Source organism: Rattus norvegicus, chromosome 2, assembly GCF_036323735.1.
Source record: "Rattus norvegicus strain BN/NHsdMcwi chromosome 2, GRCr8, whole genome shotgun sequence".
In the NCBI taxonomy this organism is placed as follows: domain Eukaryota; kingdom Metazoa; phylum Chordata; class Mammalia; order Rodentia; family Muridae; genus Rattus; species Rattus norvegicus.
Genome location: NC_086020.1, coordinates 197,982,020 through 198,003,023, shown reverse-complemented (window position 1 = coordinate 198,003,023; position 21,004 = coordinate 197,982,020). Strand labels below are relative to the sequence as shown.

At 41.1% G+C, this 21,004-nt stretch overlaps 1 protein-coding gene across 6 annotated transcripts in view; it reads left to right on the top strand.

Annotated features, from left to right (window-relative positions):
• The window catches only part of Ahcyl1 (adenosylhomocysteinase-like 1), a 34,436-nt gene extending 13,747 nt beyond the window's left edge, over positions 1–20,689 (top strand). For 2 of the 6 annotated variants that reach the window (XM_008761405.4, XM_006233166.5), the window contains exons 2-17: positions 5,937–6,048; positions 8,319–8,462; positions 9,342–9,442; positions 9,900–10,002; positions 11,116–11,210; positions 12,008–12,114; positions 12,942–13,058; positions 13,304–13,367; positions 14,075–14,163; positions 14,529–14,599; positions 14,940–15,034; positions 15,119–15,217; positions 15,780–15,848; positions 16,358–16,436; positions 18,178–18,298; positions 18,705–20,689. In XM_008761405.4, the coding sequence (XP_008759627.2) occupies positions 5,937–6,048; positions 8,319–8,462; positions 9,342–9,442; positions 9,900–10,002; positions 11,116–11,210; positions 12,008–12,114; positions 12,942–13,058; positions 13,304–13,367; positions 14,075–14,163; positions 14,529–14,599; positions 14,940–15,034; positions 15,119–15,217; positions 15,780–15,848; positions 16,358–16,436; positions 18,178–18,298; positions 18,705–18,711 (1,473 nt within the window). In that variant the 3' untranslated portion in view covers positions 18,712–20,689. Of the gene's footprint in view, positions 1–5,936; positions 6,049–8,318; positions 8,463–9,341; positions 9,443–9,899; positions 10,003–11,115; positions 11,211–12,007; positions 12,115–12,941; positions 13,059–13,303; positions 13,368–14,074; positions 14,164–14,528; positions 14,600–14,939; positions 15,035–15,118; positions 15,218–15,779; positions 15,849–16,357; positions 16,437–18,177 lie in introns of those variants that run through there. The other 4 variants (XM_039102707.2, NM_001108561.1, XM_063282178.1 and 1 more) reach the window with 4 other exon arrangements.
• Positions 20,690–21,004: the final 315 nt, after the last annotated feature.

The following is a 21,004-nucleotide window of genomic DNA, read 5'->3' as shown; positions in this document are numbered from 1 at the left end:
TGCTTTGGGAAGCTTTCAAGTGTTGTCTCATGGTTTCAGTAACTCAGCTATATGGGCCTGAGAGTGCCTCATTCTTCACACTTACCTGCCTTGACACAGTATCACATTGAGTCTCATTTTGAAAGGCATAATTTGTCTGTGGAATTAGATTCTAGTAGTGTGTGTTATTGGTGACATACAAAAGGGTACAGTGGAGGAAGGATGTGTGTGTTGTGATTAGTCAGTCTGCCCACCCACTCCCTCCTGGAAACTCAGGCCCCATCTGGGGAGACTGAGAACTTAAGAAACTTGAGACAGAAGGAAGACAGGGAACAGCCAAAACCAGCTAGGTCTCAGAAAACGTTTCTGTACCAGAAAATGAAAGAAGCTGAAGGTACCTAGTTTGCTTCTGTAGCTCAAAAATGATCCTTTTTCAATTCGTATTCTCTGATGTATATGTTTGAGGGCAAGTTATTAAAAAGAAAAGGACCCTCCCATTTTATGTATATAAATGTCCTGTTTTCTTGCACACTAGAAAAGGGAATCAGATTCCATTACAGATGGTTGTAAGTCACCATAAGGATGCTAAGAATTGATCTCAGGACCTCTGGAAGAGTACCCAGTGCTCTTAACCACTGAGCTATCTCTCCAGCCTTCCTTTAGGAAACATTTTATCTAACTGAAGTGAAAAATAGTAAACTTGGGTATTTCTTATTTCACAATATTGTTTGATGTTTATTGGGTTTTTTTGGATATATTTAAAAATGGGAGTCAGACTGGTCTCTGCTAAGAATCAAAAAAAGATGCTACACTGGGGAGGGGTGCCTGACTGTTCCGACTTCTTGTCTATGCTCTGAGAAGGCATTGGCTGGTGGTAGAGTCTTAAGGAAATGATCAGCTGGAAGATGTATGAAGAAGGGTTAGAAAAGATGGAGGAGCCTTAGCGTTTTAATATACATCTTAGTAATTGTTGTTGTTAAATTGTCTAGTTTCTGATAGTCTTTTTGGCTCAGTGCTGTTACCTAAGAAATATGCTACCCATAATTTCTAAACTGCAAAATTCTGTGTACAGTATGCTAGAAAAGCAATGGGACAGAATATATATGTTTTTAAATACCTCAGAAAACGAGAAGAGTGATCCTGGGCCCTCAGATAGTCGCAGTAGTTAGAAAGGCTAGTCTTCCATGTGCGTCTAAGGTATGCTTTCTTAATGATTTGTTTTCCTAGTGCTTGCTGTTTACCTTTGAGTCTAGTTCTTCACCCTTAGGAGAGAACCTTCCTGAGGAAATTAAAGGCTATTAGATAGGTATGTGAAATAACAAAGTTAATAAGTTGTCTGACCTAACCTAATTTTTAGAGGACCCACATTAAACAATATCTGGATAAGGCACAGATGAAAGACATCATATCTACTTAACTATTTGAAAAGCTGCTTTAAAATAGCACGTTAAAATGGCCTGAAATTTAGATTTTAAAGATACAACAAGTAGACTTCCATGTTTGTGTGTGTGGTTATAGTAGCCAGCATGTTCCTAGTGGAGTAGTGAAAGTTCATCGCAAAGCCATCTGTTACTACTATATGGGGAGCCAGAGCACATACCCAGATTTTAGAGAGCCTTATTTCTTCCAGCATCTTCCGTAGGATGAAGTGGGTACTTAGTGCCAAGCGAATGTGTTGACTAAAGAATATACTACAACATTGACTAGAACAATATAATAAACCGTAGTCTATGGTCCTGATCAGTGTCACTTAACCATAGGGTCATAGTAGTGCTCTGGTAGCTCAGTGTCAATTAACCATAGGGTCATAGTAGTGCTCTGGTAGCTTTTAATTTCCTGTAATTGAAGAGAGAGAAGGGAATTTTGAATTAGGTGTGGGAAGGAGGGAGGGCAGCTAGGGTATTTACTTCTGAGTGTGTAGACTGTACATTTTCAGAAGGAAACTCAACTTTGGGTAGTAAAAATGAGTAAGATCAATTAAACAAGTAATTATAATTATTTTTCTTTTGAAGTTTATAACTTTTTTGGGTTGTCTGTGTTGTCTTTGTCTTAGTAAGTACTATACCATCTTATAGATCACTCCCTATACCCACCATAATGAACCCAAATTATTAGGTTAAGCTTTTCTTAGTGAGCCTCAGTGTTACAGAGAAGTCAGTCTAACCATCATAAGTTGTGCTTTAAAATAGCACACAATACTGATATGTATTATACTGCTGTATACTGAAATAGCACACTATACTGATAAGTACTATACTGCTGTATACTGGCCTGAAGATGCAGCAAGTAGACATCTGTTTGGATGTGCTCATAGGAGAGTGGTTGATGTTGCCTGTCCTTTCTCAGATATGCTGTTAGTCTGAGAGTGGAGATGAGTGATACTTTGGAAATTTTGTCTACTTTTCCTCCTTTCTTCCCTGAGCTTACTACCTGATGCAAAGCACCCCAGTGAAAACCTTATGGTTGGAGGAAATCATAACAATAAGAAATAATACAAACCATGCTTTTGCAATTGTTTTGGGTTTTCTTTTATCCAAATTACCATATTTTTTCCACTTAACTACTCTGAGTTTAACCCAAACAGAAAGCTGCTATTAGATCTGGTTTCACTAGAAACTAGAAGTTGGTTTTGGCAGTGGTATCCTTATTTACAGCATAAAGGTGAACAGCATGCAAAGATTCCTTCCACCAAGGGAGAAACAGCTGCTAGCTAGAAAGATCCTGTAGAGTTAGAGTCCTGGAAGAATCTGGCAGACCACTGCACTCTGTAGCAGCTGCTGTGAGACAAGTCTCTGCAGCTTGTAGTCAGGGTAGCAGAGAGGACAAGGACATCAAGCATCTGTGTGCTGCTGTACCACCTTACAGACAGCTACCCGCTGTGCCATCACTTGAGTTAACACTGCCTACTTGAAATGTGAACAGATGATACCCATTATCTGAGAGATGGGTGTTAGGAGCACTGCACAGAGTAGTAAGCTACTTGCCATAGACTACTATTTTTAGATGGGAAAGATTTTGCTAAGCTTTAGACCGCTGATAAGCTTTATTAATACAAGGAGAGGTTATGCCTATTAATCTCAGGTTGCCGAAGAAATATTTCTAGCTTGCTACAACTGCTTCTCTGTTTTTTATCTAAAAATCTGCAAGTGTTACTGAAGTTCCTTCCCCCACCTCACCACAACGTGGGTGGTATCTGGAATCATGCCCAGAACCTTTTGGGAAAAAAAAAAAAAGATGGAGAGGAGAGGAAATCTTAACAGCCAGAAGAAGGGAGCACTTGGGAACAGGCTGCCCGTGCCAGCAGCAGGGAGCCTAGCCTGGCGGAGGAAGTGCTGCTCTGGAAGCTGTTAAGGCCACAGTGGGCTCTTGACCATACTTTCTTTTCTGCCAAAGTAATTGCATATTAGGTTGAAATTCATTATTTTGGTCATCTCTTCTTGATTTACATCCTGCTGACTGAAGAAGGAGTGAACATGTAATTGGAAATCCTATTTAGAAGGATTTAATTTTTTGCTTGTTTTTCTTTTTGAAAAGCAGTTATGAATTTGAATTTAAGGTACTTAGAGTTTTAATACTTAAAGTAAAACAAATGTCTTGGGCTTCCTGAAGCTATTTGTTAATCAAATTCTGAAGTGATATATGTGACCCAGCTTGATTGGTGACGGTCACTTATCTTGAAGTTTGACATAATATTGACAGGAAAGGAGTTTTAAAGGATCACTTATTCTGAGATGTTTATTAAATATCTTCCTGTATGTGTGAGGCCTGACTTGCTATGGGGATATGTAGTTCTTTATGCCTTCAGTATCTGTTTTCAGACTTAATAAAACAGACTCTCCATTTCTGTGTCAGAGTTGCCTGAAGAAAAAGCTTGCACAGTTAGATGGTGAACCAAGATGAGTTCTGAACACCCAGATTTCTGTCTCTGGTCTGCTGTTTGATTCTGTCCTCTGCATTCGTTCTTAGTGGGAACCATGCTAGTTAAAATTTCAAAAGGCAAACCAGTGTCCCCTGGTTTGCTACTCTATGACTGTAGAGTCCTACCAGTTCTGGTTTTCGTTTGTTCATACTAACTGCCTACACCAAAGCTAAAGACTAAAACTGGTTCTTAGACTGCAGTGCTACCCCAGAAGAGAAAGATTGTGCGGCTTTAGCTAATGCAGAGTTTACTTTTAAAAATGTATCATTTTGTGTATGCCTTTCCTGTCTGCATGCATGTGCACAACATGAGTTCAGTTCAGTACCTTCAAATGCCAGGAGTCGGGTCATCTTAGGCTGCAGTCACAGACAGTTGCGATCTGCCATGTGGGTGCTTTGGATAGAATCCAGGTCCTCTGAAAAAGCATCCAGTGCTTTTAACCACTGAACTCTTGCTCCAGGTCCTGGTTTACTCTTTTTAGCTTGAAAGTGTTGATGCTTGTGCCATTTGTATTGCACAGAAAAACTTTTCACCTATGATAGTGTACAGTTCCAGAGATAACTATTTGCTACCAACATCATTTAATAGTTTCTCCATATAGGAACCTTTTCAGAGTTCTGAATCTGAATCCGGATTTTCAGTTTATACAAAATTTCAGGAATGTGGGTTTTATCTCAAATAGTATAAAAAGGGGTCATCAAGGGGTTGGGGATTTAGCTCAGTGGTAGAGCGCTTGCCTAGGAAGCGCAAGGCCCTGGGTTCAGTCCCCAGCTCTGAAAAAAAAAAGGGGGGGGGGTCATCAGATTTATGTGAGCATTCAAAAGGAAAGGTTTAAGCCAGTGGTTCTCAACCTGTGCATTGAGACCCATTTGTCAAACTTGTGTCTCCAAAATTACTTACATAACATAATTTCATGCTTGGAGGTCACCACAAATGAGGAACTATATTATAGGGTCAAAAATGTAGGAAGATTCAGTACCACGGTTTAAACCATATAATTCCATATTTTCACATATTACTTTGTTTATAAATAATAATGGTTGCAAACTATTTTCAATTTAATAAAGCCAGTGGTCCAAGCACTGAGGTGTAGATTAGTGGCACATACATTTAGCCCCAACACTCAAGCTAATGGACTGATACAGGAGAAGTGTGAATTCTGAGCCAGCCTGGGTCTCTTAAAAGACCTTGAACTTAAAAATAAAAAAAGTATTCTGCAAATATCTAGTTCTGATTTATTCTACCTACAAAGACCTTTAAAACTTGTCATTATTTTCTCTTCTTTTAAAACTTCTCTTTCATCCGTACACTCTGATATTTTAAATCTTTACTGGCACTACAAAACTCTAGGGACACTACATTGGTTTTATAAACTACAGATGGCATAGCTGGACTGTAAAGTGTTTTGACATTGCTAGATATTCTATTCAAAAGCAAGGCCTCTGCCAAATTCAGAAGAATATGCTACAAGAGCATATACTAGAAGAGAATACAACACCAGATTATGAGATTATATCTGTTTTCTGATAGAATTGAGTGAAAGGATAAAGAGTTTAGTGTTAGTGTGTAAAGTTGTAAAAAGTTATATAAAGGGGAATGGAGAAACTTAAATGAAATGAAGAAAATTTAATAAAATTGGATAGTTACTAAGATAGTAAATGGCCTTTGAGAATTACTCTCTTCCTTCCCTCTGCAGCCTAGGTCTTCCTGAAATAACTGGAAAGGGACAGTAGTTTAAGAGTTCAGAAAGCAGCCTCTCCCCACCCTTCTAATGAGAGTTACCACCATAGTAAGAACCACACAGTAGTGCTGGATTTTGGAAAGTTGGTGTATGGCCTCGGAAAATGAAATGTTTTGGGCCTGTAAGAAGGCTCTGAGGGTGAAGCTGCCTGTCTTCAAGGCTGAGAGCTTCTGTTCTGTCCCCACAGTTTGCCGTCTGACTGTGTGTGCCTTGGTGCATGCACGTGCACATGAACGTGATAAATTAGATCCTACAATCCCCGGTACTAAGGTTTCAGCTTTGACCTCTCTCTTACAGCAAATCCAGTTTGCGGATGACATGCAAGAGTTCACCAAATTCCCTACTAAGACTGGCCGGAGATCCTTGTCTCGCTCCATCTCACAGTCCTCCACAGACAGCTACAGTTCAGGTAGGTGTGACTGCCCTGTGCCCTCTGTCCCTTCTGACTCACTGGTGCTCTCCACTAATACTTAGAATGTGAAGACCATTCCCAACAAGACTTAGAGCTGAGGAAGCTTTCGTTGAGATTTTCTTTCCCAGGCTGTTTTCTGTGTGGTCTGTGACCGTTGCCTAGTTACTGGTACTGGGACGTTCCTATATCACATTTACAAGGGGGGAGAATCAGTGCTAATTTTGTTTTCAGAACTGGCATTTAAAAAGAGATGTACTTTTAAACATAAGTTATTTGTATAAAATATACCTTTCCACCTGTGTTTTTCTTTTGTTGCTAAGACAGCTTGAATTATGACAACAAAATCTGTATTTTTATCTCCTTTTATTTACAAGATTACTCTTCATGTTGACATGTCTTTTCTTGTTAATTTCTGGAAGGAGAAGGTATAAAGTATTGTAATGTGACTCCAGCTGTTTTCCTACCCTCCTGTCTTAGCCATCTGTACTAAGTCAAGTCTTTGTTCTGGGTTGAATTGTGCCTTTCTCAGCCACAGAGAAGGTATTAGAAAATAACTGGAAAGGCCGTTTAGAGGCCGGGGTGACTCAGTGCATAGGACCTGAGTTCAATCCACATAAAAAGCTTGGTAGGGCGATACATTCTTGTAATCCCAGTACTGGGAAGACAAGCAGATTTCGAGGTTGACTGACTGGCCAGCTGCCTGTCCTAGCCTAATGAGTGAGCGCCAGTTCCCAGTGAGGGACCCTATGGCACCTGAGGTGAACTGAGGTTGACTTCCATATGCATAGACATACATTCACAAAAGCTTCTGAATCATAGAAAACGAACAGAAGAAAACATTTAGAAGCATCTAATATAACTCCTTCATCATTCAACAAAAGAAATAGTTAAAAGATTAAAAGAGTCCAGATCGCTATTAACGTTAATGAGGATTTGTATGAAAAGCCCTTCATTGTTTCTTACCAGTATTGTTTATATTGTTTTATTAACCTATAGGGCTGGTTGTGAGGTTTAAAGAATGTTAAAAAAAATATCAAATAAAATTGTATCTCTTCTCTGTAACACTGATAACCCAGCCAATACAGGCAGGGTGGCAAACAAGAACGTAGGTATGCAGGGTAGGCTGAAATAAATGGTTGTATGGATTCTGTGGGGCTGAAGCATGCAAGAAACAATCCCAAACAGGATGCCTATCAAAAATGAAGAGATATCGGAAGTGACAGCTAGATTAGTGTGAGAGGAGCAGAGCACTTAGAGGTAAACAGAAAGGGGAGTTTCATATGGGAAGATTGAGTTCTGGAAGGAGAACAGATGGAGGAAGTGAAGTTCTCAAAGGTCCCCATGGCCATCTTATAGAAACCCATTAAAATGTATAAGCCTAGAATAGAGCTGAATGGATAGAGTGGAGAAGATGACCTTTCCTAGTGTTTGTGTTAATTGCACTCTGTCCTTGGGCAGACATATCTGTGGGAGTCAATAAGAGAACCTAGTGCAGTGACCAGGGAATATCCAGTTCAGAGAGGAAAAAGAGACTGGAAAAGTAACTAGTGACTATAGATCCCATTGCATGTCCATCTGAAGAATGGACTTAAATTTTATGTGAAGTTTTTATCTCAGATTTATCGTCTTGACTGATTTTTTTTCCCCATAGCTGTGAGAAAGATCTGCTTGTTTTCTGTCCTTTTCTGTATTCTTTGAGCACAACCTGGTATAAAATCCCTTAGGAATTGTTTTTATCCATATTAGTGGTTCTCAGAAGCAGTACCTGGGAACTTGTTGAAAATGCCACCTTGGATACCTCCTGAGGCCTGCCAAATGCGAACTTTGGCCAGGGACCTAGCAATCTGTACTTTAACAAGCAGATCATTCTGATAGATGTATACATTGAGAACCAGTGATCTATAGAAGTGGCATTCCTTATCACTGTTACTCCATTCTTATAGAGTCTGGTTACAGTCCAGAGGAGCCAAGTAACTGTTATGGAGGGTCACCACGGGTGGGACAGTATTAGGCTCCATAGTTCTCTGTCACACACACTGGTGGCAAAGTATCATTAGGGTGAGTGAAAGAGCTTACTTTGGTGCTGAGAAATAGTTTCACTCACACCAGCTGTTAGAGCCTGGAGGAGCAGAACCGAGGACTGATGACGTAAAAGCGACCTGCAATTAAAAGTGTTAGCTTCACTTAAATAACAGTCTCATGGGGACTGCACTCAATGGAGTTGGGCCAATGAGGTTTTCCTCTCCCTGTTTCTTTGCTGTCTCTAGCTGCATCCTATACAGATAGCTCTGATGATGAGGTTTCCCCCCGAGAGAAGCAGCAAACCAACTCAAAGGGCAGCAGCAATTTCTGTGTGAAGAACATCAAGCAGGCAGAGTTTGGACGCCGGGAGATTGAGATTGCAGAGCAAGGTAAAGGAGGGAAGAGCGGAGGGCCAGAGCACCCTTTGCACTGCTTACCAAGGCCTGGGCAATTAAGTGTCCTGGGAAGGTTCTCACACTCTGGATAAACTCTATATGGAAACTGATAGGATTTCTGTGTATGTTTTCTTTTCTTTTTTTATTCCCTGCTCCCAGTATATGGTAATTACATAGTGGTTTCTGTTCTCATCATGACATCATACTCACAGGTCTACAGTGCATAGTCAGCAAGTGTTGGATCATAACATAGTAATTAGTAGTGTGGGATATTTTTGTAGCTGCCAATACCAGAGACCCAAGTTTTCCAGAAGCAGCTGATGTGATAGGTTTCTAACCTCAGGTTGTAATAGCCTGGGGTCTCATTAAGTCCTAGACACCGTCCCCAGGAATGGAGTACAGGTGACTGACAGGCAACTGCATCTTAGTTTCTCTCTTCCTCTACTAGTCCAGGGTCTCTGCTCTTCTGTCTTTTGGGTTTTTTTGTTTTTTTTTTCATGTTGAAGGTGTGTTTCATACTCCAAGCTTGACAGGCTCAGGTAAGATAACAGAAAAATAGAAACATCTTTCACTGTCATTCCTCCTGGTCTGATAAAGACATACGGAACTCTGTCCACTTCAACAAGTTTTGAAACTTTAATTCATTCTCTGCTTATATATTCTGTATATATAAAGCAGAAGCAAGACCGGCCTGTGCTTACACCATAACTTCCAGTTACTTCATTGGTGAAACTTGTAGTCATGAGGGAAATGCATTTGGCATGTTCTACCCCATCTCACCATGGGTCAGCAGACCTGACCCTGCTTGTGGCTGGGCAGGAGCGAATGGTGTTGGTAGTGTGGACCTGGCTCAGATCCTCTGTTCTTCCACAGACATGTCTGCTCTGATTTCACTCAGGAAACGTGCTCAGGGAGAGAAGCCTTTGGCTGGTGCTAAAATAGTGGGCTGTACACACATCACAGCCCAGACAGCGGTGAGTTTTTTGGAAGAAAACAGAGGGACTTCTGATATAAGGGGAAGAAAAAAATGTTTTATTAAAAATAAATATGCCATCCCAGGTGGTGGTGGCAAAGAAGCAAACGGATCTCAGTGAGTTCCAACCTGGTCTACAGAGTGAGTTCAAGTATAGCCAGGGCTACATAGAGAAACCCTGTCTTGAAAAACCATAGACAGATAGAACCAACATGCCTTTCCTTCCTACCTAGCTGACTTAGGAGGATGTAAAATGATTGTTATAAAAACGTTTGAGACTTGTAGGAACATGTCTTACAGGCATAGTTAAGTAACTGCCACACAATAGACTTGTACCTTTATGTACTTCTCCAGTGCAGGGTCAGCTCTGATGTTACAGATACTGTCCTCTTGTAATATTTGTCCCTTGGTCCTGAGTAGCCCCACTTTTCCTCACACATCTTTCTGTACATCCATAGGTATTGATTGAGACACTTTGTGCCCTGGGGGCTCAGTGCCGCTGGTCTGCCTGCAACATCTATTCAACTCAGAATGAGGTAGCTGCAGCACTGGCTGAGGCTGGTAAGTTCCATTTTACCAACTTTACAACAAAATTGTCATTATACCATACACACACACACACACACACACACACACACACACACACACACACACATATATATATACTATAAATTTGGGCAGTCTTAAAACAACAGAGCCTGAATATCAAGCTTAGTGCTGAAGTATTTCCCTGGTATGCAGCGCAGCAGTGAATTTGATCCCCATTGTCATGGGGGGGGGGGGGGTGAAGAGAACAGGAAAAGTTCTACTAAAGCCAAGGTACACTTTAAAACAGAAACAAAATCAAACAGCACCTAAGGAAATACTCGATTCTAGTGTTGAGTGGATGAAGGAGGAATAGTAAATGTGAGCTCAGCGGTCTCTTCTCCCCAAAAGTTTTACCAACTTTGACAGAACACTGTGAGTGGTCTCTTTTATATTGATGGTTAATGGATTATTTGGTGTTTTGTAGTATACTAAAACATATGTGCTATATAAGTTTTAATTAAAATTAATTTTTATTGTCAAAATGTTCAAATATACATCACCTTGAAGTTGGTCTGAGGACCTTCCACCTTCTAGGATTTTCTAATAATTGTTTGTTGTAGAAGATTTAAGAAATTTTTTTTTTAAAAATTGACAAACTTTTCTTTATACATTACATTGGTAAAACAAACCTTAGTAGGTACACATTTTTTATAACCAAAACATTACATTTTCAGAAGTAATTTCTCATATCACTGACAGGTGACTGCATCATTCATTCCTAGGCCACATGGTTTTACTTCATTTTCCTAGAATTGCATATTTAAATTATTCTGAGGCATCTGTTGCTGTTCAGTGCTCTTGAAGCAGCTTTGTTTTGCACACTTCACTTTGCCTCCTTAAGATGCAGTATAAAGAGTAAAATTGACCTAAAGACAATAATATTTTATGACTCCAAAATATTTTTAAAACAGAAATCTCTTAATTTCTTAAGTACAGTAATTTCTGAACTAAAAAGTACCATTTTGACTTTTTAAGTTTTCCCTCTCTGAATTTTTCTTTTCCCTTTCATTCTTCATGTGGATCTCAGAGCTGGTATTGATGTGCACATCAGAAGCAGCATTAACTAATTTATTTCTGTCTCCATAGGAGTTGCAGTGTTTGCTTGGAAGGGCGAGTCAGAAGATGATTTCTGGTGGTGCATTGACCGCTGTGTCAACATGGATGGGTGGCAGGCTAACATGGTAATCATTCATGTCCACCCCATATTTTTTACTATGGATTTATTTCCTTTTCTCCTTTAAAGCATGGTTCCCTAAATATATTTTTGTGTGTTTGGTCTTATTTACTGACTATATTGCTAAAGTGTTCATAACACAATACCTACTCGGTATGGATCTAAGATGCACAAGTCCCTGGGTTCAATCTCCAGCACCAAAAAGAAAGAAAGGAAAGGAAGGAAGGAAAGAAAGAAATGGAAAAAAGCTCTGCGAAGTGAATAGAAAGGTGGGGGAAGGGTAAGCTGAGGTGGACACAGGGCTCAAACACAGCAGAATAAACAGAAGGAAATGATGTGGTTGGTCCCTCTTTGGAGTAGGAGTCTTATTTCTTTCCTTCCTGCTCCACTTCTCCTTTTGCATTCAGAGGAGCTGTATATGTCAGCTAGACTGAAAATGAGCCCATGATTTGTAACACTTATTTACTGTAGCTGAGCATGGCGCTTGCCTGTATTCCCAGCATTTGAGAGGCTGAAGCAGGAATCCTCGAGCTCAGGAATTTTAGAGTAGCCTGAGCAACAAGCAAGATCCAGTCTCAAAAGAGAACTTTCCGTTGTAGCCTAGAACTCATTGAGGAATTCTCTTAATCACTTTACACCAACAGATTTAACTATATTTCCACTGTCTAAGCCTATTCTGCTGAGCGTTAAGACGTGCTCTTCCAAAATATCCAGGGCTCTCTCACTAGTGTAGAAAATGGGCTCAAAGTTCCCCCTAGCTCTAGCAGCCTGAATGCCCATAGAAGTCTTCTGGCTGTTCTGTAGATCCTGGATGATGGGGGAGACTTAACCCACTGGGTTTATAAGAAGTATCCAAACGTGTTTAAGAAGATCCGAGGCATTGTGGAAGAGAGCGTGACTGGTGTTCACAGGTAACAGATTCTGGAGTAGCTGCCCCTTGTGTCCTTGCCTCATCAAATTCTTCTGGTCTCTCCTAGACTTTAGGGCTGTGTTTCAGACTTTAAATAACTAAGTGGGAGTGTCTTCATTAGATAAAACTGAGTTTTTACTTTTGCAAAATCAAAATGACCATAGAAGGAATTTTGAAGGAAGTTTTTCAAATTCTAATTCACATGCTTTTATCTCTCCCATTTACTCCACTGAGTAATTAACAATTATTTGGGAGTAGGGGCGTAGGGAGGAGTGTGTCTTGTAAAACTTGTGCTCAATGTTGTATTATAATTTTTATATTTTAAATATGGAAGGAAAAGTATTTTTTAAAAAAAAAAAGCTATATGTGATGCAACAAAAAGTAAAACTGGAGATATACTCTTGGCTTGGTGGAAATAACTAAATGGTATCTAGGAGCACTGCTCTACCGGGGCACAGTGTACGTGATTGCTCTCACAGACACAGTGAATCACATCAAAACACTTGTCATCTTTGTTGACCTGAAGTAAACAGGAGTACTGAAAGTTAGAACAATGCTGGCCTAAGGTTATAATGTTCCATTTGTGGAAGAGCAGTAAATTACTTCAACTGAAAATTTTTTACTTTTCTTCCCCAAAAGTAAAGGATAAAGGTAGAAGGAAATGAGTTGAGGAGAGATGACAAGAAAATAGTCATGTTTCCGAAGAATTTCTGGGCATAAATAAGAATAAGGAGGGCAGCATGACTTGAAGAGACAGAAGCAGACTGCTGTTTACTGTTTGTCACTAACTGGTTGTGTGTTTGTTTTGTGGCTTCTTCTCCCTTTTAGGCTGTATCAGCTCTCCAAAGCTGGGAAGCTCTGTGTTCCAGCCATGAATGTCAATGATTCTGTTACCAAACAGAAGTTTGATAACTTGTACTGCTGCCGAGAATCCATTTTGGATGGGTATGTTGAAATGTATACATTCAGACTTGCAGGGATTGGTGGTATTTGTTTGACATGTTAGTCTGATACCTGTAGCTTGCCCCTGTAGTCTCCCACCTTTACATGTAACTAAAGGGGCCCACTTCACACTGATCTCAGCCAGCTTTCAAATGAATTTCTCCTGGGCGTTGCCCTACACTTGAGTTTGGTACAAAGGGACCAAGTTGTAAATGATGTTTGAGATGAGTCCTTGTCTGTTTCCACAGCCTGAAGAGGACCACAGATGTGATGTTTGGTGGGAAACAGGTGGTGGTGTGTGGCTATGGTGAGGTAAATAGTTGGGCCCCCGTGTCTCTGTCTATTCTTATTAGAAGGGCTTTAGAGAAACACTGGAGGAAGGAGACAATCTACAAACACTGACACATGGTTTTCCATACTGTGCTTGAAAATAGTGGCAGAAGTCCTTCTTTTCATATTCATGAATTAAAGGCAGAGTGTATTGAACTTCCATATTTTAGCACTTTATCTTATTGATTAATGTCAACATTACTGTCTCCCACTTATAACCTTTTATGAAATAAAATTCAAGCGGATAAGTAGCATTTTTATCCCCATCTTATGACTTGCATTATAATGGAGAAACCGAAGTGGCATTATAGTTGAATGTCTCTAAAGTGGACTAGGTCCTAGGAAGTTTCATCGTCTTCAGCAGTGGTTCACTGAAGTTCTTGGGCTGCTGGGTATTGAGTAGACACATTGGAAGAAAGTTTTACCAGGTTTTTATGGAGTAAATCAGTTGTTCTTGTTTGGTCTTATTTTCATATTTCCCCAACTCTTGCTGTGACTTGTCTGCTAAATTATCTCTAATTGAGGTTTACAGCCTAGATTGGGTTTCTTTCTGCTCCAGCTGGGGTTGGAATGTTCCCTGGATGATGACTGATTTAAAGAAGACTAATTCCTATCTCCTCAAAAGCTTGTCTGCCCTGGTGATCATGTCTTACTAGACCTGGCAACTTGGGCTTTCCTATATTCTGCAGGTAGGAAAGGGCTGCTGTGCTGCTCTCAAGGCCCTTGGAGCAATTGTCTACATCACAGAAATTGACCCCATCTGTGCTCTGCAGGCCTGGTAAGGGTGGGGTGCTGTAACACTGTCAGGTTTGCTGTTCGTGTTTTGTATTTCTGCAAGCTGGTGATTCATTTACTTCACTGTTTTCGTAGAAATCTCCCAGGGAAAGAGAGTAAGATGCTTTGTTCCCTTCACTCTAAGCCTTTTATGGGGCCTCTTGGCATTTTCTCCTGTGTAGACTCTGGGGCTCCACAGCAGCCAGTCTGTAGCTCCCTGTAGCTCATCATTTGCCATTGCTGGGATGGAACATTGGCTTTTACTTCAGAAGGGGATTTTGTTGTCTAATTTTGTGGCCATTTCAGAACATTTTGTCAACATGAGACACACGTGTGCTTTGCTTATTGTGTTGCTGTCTTTTCTTCCAGCATGGATGGGTTCCGGGTGGTGAAGCTGAATGAAGTCATCCGGCAGGTGGACGTTGTAATAACTTGCACAGGTGAGTATCGGTGCCTTGGTGCATGGAGAGCAGTGCTAACTCTCAGGCTAAATCTCAAAAGTGACCCAGAAGGTAAGACCTGTGCTCAGTGTGAAGTGTCAGAGTGAGTTCTCAGAACTTTTAGCATTTTCCAAAGGCGCTTTTTTACCATGGCGATTTTTTTCAGATTACTTGGTCTTAAAGCCAAATAATTGAGCTCAAGCATTTTGTGTGCACATCTCTCTCAAAATGTGCACAAGCTCCTTAGTGGTTAGCAGACACCTCCCAGGCTCCAGCTGGAAACAGTTGGCATTCTTGTTGCCCAGCTTCTCCTTCTTCAGCCACTCTTCTTTACTTTTAGGAAATAAGAATGTAGTGACCCGGGAGCACTTGGACCGAATGAAAAATAGTTGCATTGTATGTAATATGGGCCATTCCAACACAGAAATTGATGTGGTAAGGTTTCTCTCCATTACAGTTAGGCCTTCCTCTGCATTTATTTCACTCAAGCCACAACCAGCTGTCTGTTCTTCCTTCCAGACCAGCCTCCGCACTCCAGAGCTAACATGGGAGCGCGTACGTTCTCAGGTGGACCATGTCATCTGGCCTGATGGCAAGCGGGTCGTCCTTCTAGCAGAGGTAACGCACACCTCCGACTGCAGGCCTCTATGCTAGGGCACAGAAGAAGGGCAGGGGAGCTGTGGAAACACTAGGTCTGTGTTCCAGTGAGTTCTGTCTTGGGATAAAGATGTATTTTCCTGGGCTGGAGAGATGGCTCATCAGTTAAGAGCACCCGACTGCTCTTCCAGAGGTCATGAGTTCAATTCCCAGCAACCACATGGTGGCTCACAACCATCTGTAAAGAGATCCGATGCCCTCTTCTGGTGTATCTGAAGACAGCTACAGTGTACTTATATATAATAAATAAATAAATAAATCTTTAAAAAAAAAAAAAAAGATGTATTTTCCTAATTGTCTGTCCCCTAAAAGAGAAGCACACCAAGAAAACTCCTTTTTGCTAAGTACATGTGGTGTTTCCAGCCCTCAGCCAATTTACTTATTTGTAAAGAGGGTAAAGCCCAGAGCCCTGATCTGAGTGGAGTGCAGAGAGGTGTAGAGTATTCCCTGTCTGCTTGACGTTGGTGCCATTAGAACCTAGGAAAAGGCAGCGAGCGGCTCATCCTGTCTTTCCTCTTCCCAGGGTCGTTTACTCAATTTGAGCTGCTCCACAGTTCCTACCTTTGTCCTTTCCATCACGGCTACAACACAGGTATGTGGCAAGATGGCTGGTTTTCCTCCACTGAAATGGGAGCTGCGGACATGGACAGATAAGGGCCCTGATGAGTGTCCTAAATGTTCTTACTGACCTATTACCCGTTCCATGCCTTAAGTTGTTGAAGGTCACAGTTTTCCTTTGAGGAGGTATTTGTGATTGTGTCTGAATCGCTGCTCAGCTGAAATTATAGTGTTCCAGCCTAGTTATATTTAGTTTGTTCTTTTGTTAGAAACTAAACAGAAACATCACTTTTTCTCATATCAGCCAGCCTTTATCTCAGGGCAGACCAATCACTGTCATGCTTATCCTAAAGTGCTTTTTTTTTTTTTTTCTTTTTTCTTTTTTTCGGAGCTGGGGACTGAACCCAGGGCCTTGCGTTTGCTAGGCGAGCGCTCTACCACTGAGCTAAGTCCCCAACCCCCCTAAAGTGCTTTTAAACCTAGTTTTATTTTATGTCCTTGTCTAAGAAGTGCTTTGTTCTCCTGCCCTCTGTCCCACCTTAGGCTTTGGCACTGATAGAACTTTATAATGCACCAGAAGGACGCTACAAACAGGATGTGTACTTGCTTCCTAAGAAAATGGGTGAGTGAAAGCTGAAGCCAGCGCTGACCGCAGTTGGCTGCATGGTTTTATAAAATGGCTTCCCTAGAGCACTAGCTGTCGAGTCAGGGTTCTGATTGTTCTCCTAGTGCCTGGCCTCAGGGGACATTCTATTAGCGATGTGAGCCTCCATTTTTGTGAGAAGTAAGGTAAGAATAGTACTGTGTAGTTTACAGGATTGTAGTAAGAATCCAAGCTAAATACGGATGATGTTCTTGTTCTCAAGTACCCTTCCAAAGCTCACCAGGCTTCCCAGGGCAACTAACTATAGCTTAGACCAAAGTGAGAGAAACAGAAACAAGGCGTATTATCCATCTGTTGTCTTGATTGGCAAACCTCCTCTAACCCAACCTATGCGCCTCATGACCACTTACACTTTGCTCATGTGGCATAAACTCTGTCTTGTCCTTTGCTTTTCTCTATACTGACACCCGCCCCATACTTACAGCCAGCCTACATGTCTGACTTTACACTTAAAAAACTTGCATATTGGGGAGATGCTAGTGGTTAAGAACACTTGCTACTTTTGCAGAAGACCCAGGCTCAGGTCCCAGCACCCATTTAATGTCTCACAACTATTTTGTGCTGGGTAAGAGACTCAGTGCCTTCTTCTGGGTTCAATGAGCAGCAGGCACAGATGTGGTCCAAATATATACATACAGGAAAACATGCATACACATAAATTTTTCTTAACTTATTTTATATTGCTTTTGGATATTCTGTTGTTGTTGTTGTTGTTGTTGTTGTATATTTTTTATGTGTATGGGTGTTTTGGCTACATGTATATGTGACCACAGGCATGCCTGTTGCCTGTCAAAGCCAGAAGAGGGTATCAAATACCTGGAACTGGATTTATAGATGGTTTAAGCTGACATACAAGTCCTGGAAATCAAACCCAGGTCTTCTAAAAGAACAGCTGCTGAATTATGTCTCTACTGTGTAGTGTTTGTTGTTGTTGTTGTTTTAAGAAATCATATTCATAAAAGTTAGGGAACGATACTTAGTATGTGCCTTAGAAATCTTATCAGGAGTTGGGGATTTAGCTCAGTGGTAGAGCGCTTGCCTAGGAAGCGCAAGGCCCTGGGTTCGGTCCCCAGCTCCGAAAAAAAAGAACCAAAAAAAAAAAAAAAAAAATTATAAGAGTCTTTTGGGTTGGGGATTTAGCTCAGTGGTAGAGCGCTTGCCTAGGAAGCGCAAGGCCCTGGGTTCGGTCCCCAGCTCCGAAAAAAAGAACCAAAAAAAAAAAAAAAAAAAAAAAAAAAGAAATCTTATCAGTCTAAATATGTGGCTATAGGGAGCCTGTCTTAAATAAATGTCAGTGACAGGAGGCTCTTTTAAGTGTGTTAGATTCATCTTTATGGTTCATGATTTGATGATGGTTTAATATAGTTAAGGAGGCTGCCACAGGAAGCTGGGTGTAGTGTGTGACATGGTACCTACTCAAGTGACGCCAAACTCTGAGGAGGAAGTACAAGGCACCCATTCGCCAATCGGGTGCATGACCATCTGCTTGCCCAGTATATGTGCTTGAAAGACATCATTTCCTATATATACAGCTTGGAAAGCTTTCTTAATTAAACACATATTTCAGGTTGTGGATTCGTTCAGGGTTGTTCCACTGCTCTTCCTGAGTAGTTTTAAGAAATGAAAATAGGAGGGAGGCTGTGCCCTAACGGCCTGTCTGACAAGAAGCCTCCTGCCCTTACTGCTCTTCTCTTCCCAGATGAGTATGTTGCCAGCTTGCACCTGCCATCATTTGATGCCCACCTCACAGAGCTGACAGATGACCAAGCAAAATATCTGGGACTCAACAAAAATGGGCCATTCAAACCTAATTATTACAGGTAACTTGGAAGAAAGCAATGAAAAGTTCTTCCCCAATATTAGACCAGCCAGTCTAGTCTAGCCAGGTTTCTTCAGTAAAGATACGTGTCATGTGTGATACCTAAGAGTATAAGGCCACCACTGCAGGTTAGCAGGAATGACTGGGTTATTCAGGATTGCGTGCTTGCCTAGTATAGTGAGGTTCAGTCCCCACCTCTACAGAAAACCAAATTAGCAAGGTAGTCAGAGAAAGTGTGAATCCACCAATAGATGTAAGGAGCTAAGTGTCTTAAGGTCTTAGAAGGTGAGCCTCACCTCAGGAGGAACCCACGCAGGAATGCCCCCAGTTTGGGCTGGGAGGAAGCTTGGGAAGATGCTGTGTTGATCTCAGAAAGTACGTTAACAGGCCCATCTCTCTCTTTTCAGATACTAATGGACGTATTACAATGACCAGTCCACACGAACCACGCAACTCTAATAGAGTATTTTTTAAGATAACTTTTATTTTCTTCTTATTACTTTCCTTTTGATTTTTTTTTCTATAATTTCATTTTTTTTCTCATCTCATCATTTGAGTTTTGCAGACCACACAGGAACTTGCTCCATGGCTGTTTAGGTGAAACTGAGGTCAAAGGTTTCTCACCTTTAGTCACTAAAAGGGGTTAATTCTGCAGCCCAGAAAGTCAATTCTTTAACCATTTCTGGGGACTTTGATCGCATTTAGTTACCATATTAACAGAAAATGCTAAGGCATCTTCTGTGTGGAACAATCTACAGTGTCTAAATTGCCTTAAAAGAGACTGTTCTAGCTGCTGGAACTAGTGCTCTTTACTTCTTCAGAGGAGCCAGGATGGCTCCAGCCAGGTAGGTTAGACGTAGGTGGTGCATGTCAACTTCCCGTAGACAGACGCTCTAAGCCGTTTCCTGTCTAAGATGGCGTGTCTGCAGAGATGTGTGCTGTTAAACTCCGTAGGCTCACTCGGATTTGTAGTTCAGCCCTTCCACCAGTCTCTCTCATTGTTCTAGTTTTAACTAAACTGCATTCTATCAAGTTGAATTTTGTCCCTTAGCATTTATTTGTTTTGTTTCTTTTAATTAAGGAAAAATTTTAGTGTTAATCCTGAGGAACAGCTCAGGTGGTTAGTTACCAATATCTCTTTTGAACCTTTGAAGCAAAGTGTCAAGAGTTGAGGCTAGAAAAATGCTAGCCTCAGACTCTGATGTTTCCAGCTCATAGTTTATAGTGTCAGTGAACTGGAGCCATAAGCAAAACTTCTCAGCTCTGCCTCACGCAGCTTATGCTGACGGCCGATTTCTTGAGCCATTACTCAGTATAAAACACTGAGCCCTGTCCTTAGGGTTTATCCTTTCAGAGCAAACCTGTGGGCAGCTGTGCTTCTGCAACCTAAACTGTTTGAAGGGAAGTTTGCATAGATGGAAGAAAGAATGACAAATTGGGCCAAGGTGAAACAAATATAACTGTATAATCTGTTCAGAGCTGGAGACCTTGTCTGCTGTTAGTTTTATAGACATGGTGCCACTTTTGATTGACACTTGCCACAAAAATAGAAAATAAAAATTGTAAACTGAGATCTTAAAGACTTGGTGGAGAAAGTACATCCTGATTCATGCTCTAAGAGAATTCCAAGAGACCCTCTAAAATCAGAGAGACTTATTCCCAGGCCACGCACCCGCTTGCCAGCATCTCTGCATGGTCAAACGAGCTTCAAGCTCAAGCTTTAGGTATATAATTATCCGGGATTTTAAGTCCTCAGCGTGTTCTAGCTTGTGATCCTTCAAAGATGGGTTATGTGTTAATGATAGATACTGGAAATGTTTACTTCTCTCTTTCACTGATCAGAGAAACAGGCATTAAAAACAGAAATACAAGAAAGGAAAGCTTTTACCCTGCACCTTCCTTGCAGGGAACAATTATCTTGCCAAAACTTTTTTCCCTTTCATCTCCCATTTCTCTGTACCCAGCCCCTTCCTGCTCCTTTCCAATGTGATCATGCTTTCTTCTCTATAGATACTAACATTTGAAGACCCCTTTCCTAAGGCACTTAACCATCCAATCAGAACACCACACTCAGTAGGGCCTTATCTTGGCTAACAGCAGTGTATTCATCTGGTCAGCTCTACTGGAGGGAAGGGGCCAAGTTCCTGCTGCCCTCTAATCTGCCCTCTGGTCCTATCTATTACTGTGTCCATAGGAATAATAGGTAAGGGCTAGTCTCTGTCAAGCCATGTAACAAAGGACACTGGAAAATGTCTGGCATCAGAGGGAACATTTGGAGACCAACTTGGGAGGAAAATATTCATTTTGTATTGAATGATTTTTAATGAATGCAATATTAATCCTTGCAGATGAGCAATAATCATTAAAGTCAATTAAAAGTGATAAGACATAATGGTAGTCCTGTGTCTTTTTTGGTTAAATAGCAAAACTTCATTAGACTGTTTCCTAGGTTGAGATAAGCCATTTGAAGACAAGGTCTGTCTTATGTAAGCTGGCCTCAGACTTCTTGGATCAAGTCATCCTGACTCAATCTTCCCAGTAGCTGGGACTATAGCATTACACCAGTGCACCCAACTATCATTAATGTCTCGAGTTGCAATCTGTGTGTAGGTCACTGTTGAGTGGCACTGGAGCCTTTAGGAGATAGGACCTAATGAGAGGTGCTTAGGTCACTGGAAGTGTGACCTTGAAAGGAATGGTATGCCAT